Genomic DNA, 1,140 nt, shown 5'->3' on the forward strand with positions numbered 1-1,140 from the left:
TCTCAAAAAAAAAAAAAAATACATAAAATAAAATGGGGATAATGGTAGCATCTTCCTCGTAGGGCTTTGGTGAGGATGTGGGGATATGCGGTGCGGTGGACCAGGCCCAACAGAAGGGTGGGTTTGAGGTGGCTGCTGACTCTGCAGTCCTGTGATGTCTTGATTTTCCTCTCTGGAAGGTGACCTATTTTATGGATGAGGCATGGTGAGGGCAAGACATACCTGCCTCAGGTTGTATACCTATCCTGGCTAGGGGCAGGAAACCTGGGTTTTGTTCTATTTATTTACTCAAAAAAAAAAAAAAAAAAAAAAAAAAAAGCCGGGCGCGGTGGCTCACGCCTGTAATCCCAGCACTTTGGGAGGCCCAGGTGGGCGGATCACAAGGTCAGAAGATCGAGACCACGGTGAAACCCCGTCTCTACTAAAAATACAAAAAATTAGCCGGGCACGGTTGCAGGCGCCTGTAGTCCCAGCTACTCGGGAGGCTGAGGCAGGAGAATTGCGTGAACTCAGGAGGCGGAGGTTGCATTGAGCCAAGATCATGCCACTGCACTCCAGTCTGGGTGAGAGAGCAAGACTCCTTCTGGAAAAAAAAAAAGGAAAAGTTCAGGTGTGCAGCAAACAACCCAAACAGCTGTATAGGGCAGTCTTGTGAGGGGCGGGGATAGTAGCCTTGGGGACTTTGAGATCTTCATTCAGAATCTCCCCCACCCCCAAAGTGCTCCAACGAGGCTGTATTGGTGGCCAGCTTCCACCCCACGGACCCCACTGTGCTTATCACCTGCGGGAAATCTCACATCTACTTCTGGACCTTGGAGGGGGGCAGCTTGAGCAAGCGGCAAGGCCTCTTTGAGGTGAGTGCCAGGGATATGGGGGACAGGCTGGCCCTGAGAGAGGTAGTCAGGGACAGGCAGGGAGGTAGCAAGATCCCCCACAGGGTGGCAGGGGTTTGGGGTTACAGGGACGCTGAGATGTTGCCTGCTGGGGCCTCAGTTTCTTTCTCCATACCATGGTGATGAGCCGCCTTAACTCTGGATTTAAGAGGGTGGCCGGGCACCATGAGGTGGAAGGATCGCCTGAGTTTGCGGCTGCAGTGAGCCGTGATCACTCCAGCCTGGGTGATAGAACGAGACCCTGTCT

The 1,140-nt window shown here is 52.7% G+C and overlaps 1 protein-coding gene across 3 annotated transcripts in view; it reads left to right on the forward strand.

Moving 5' to 3' along the window:
* EML2 (echinoderm microtubule associated protein like 2) overlaps positions 1-1,140 on the forward strand; it is a 39,626-nt gene that overhangs the window by 17,829 nt on the left and 20,657 nt on the right. For all 3 annotated transcript variants that reach the window (XM_011962984.1, XM_011962985.1, XM_011962986.1), the window contains one exon: positions 720-854. In XM_011962984.1, the coding sequence (XP_011818374.1) occupies positions 720-854 (135 nt within the window). The remainder of the gene's footprint in view (positions 1-719; positions 855-1,140) is intronic.

This window comes from Colobus angolensis, unplaced genomic scaffold (assembly GCF_000951035.1).
Source record: "Colobus angolensis palliatus isolate OR3802 unplaced genomic scaffold, Cang.pa_1.0 Scaffold60, whole genome shotgun sequence".
Lineage (NCBI taxonomy): Eukaryota > Metazoa > Chordata > Mammalia > Primates > Cercopithecidae > Colobus > Colobus angolensis.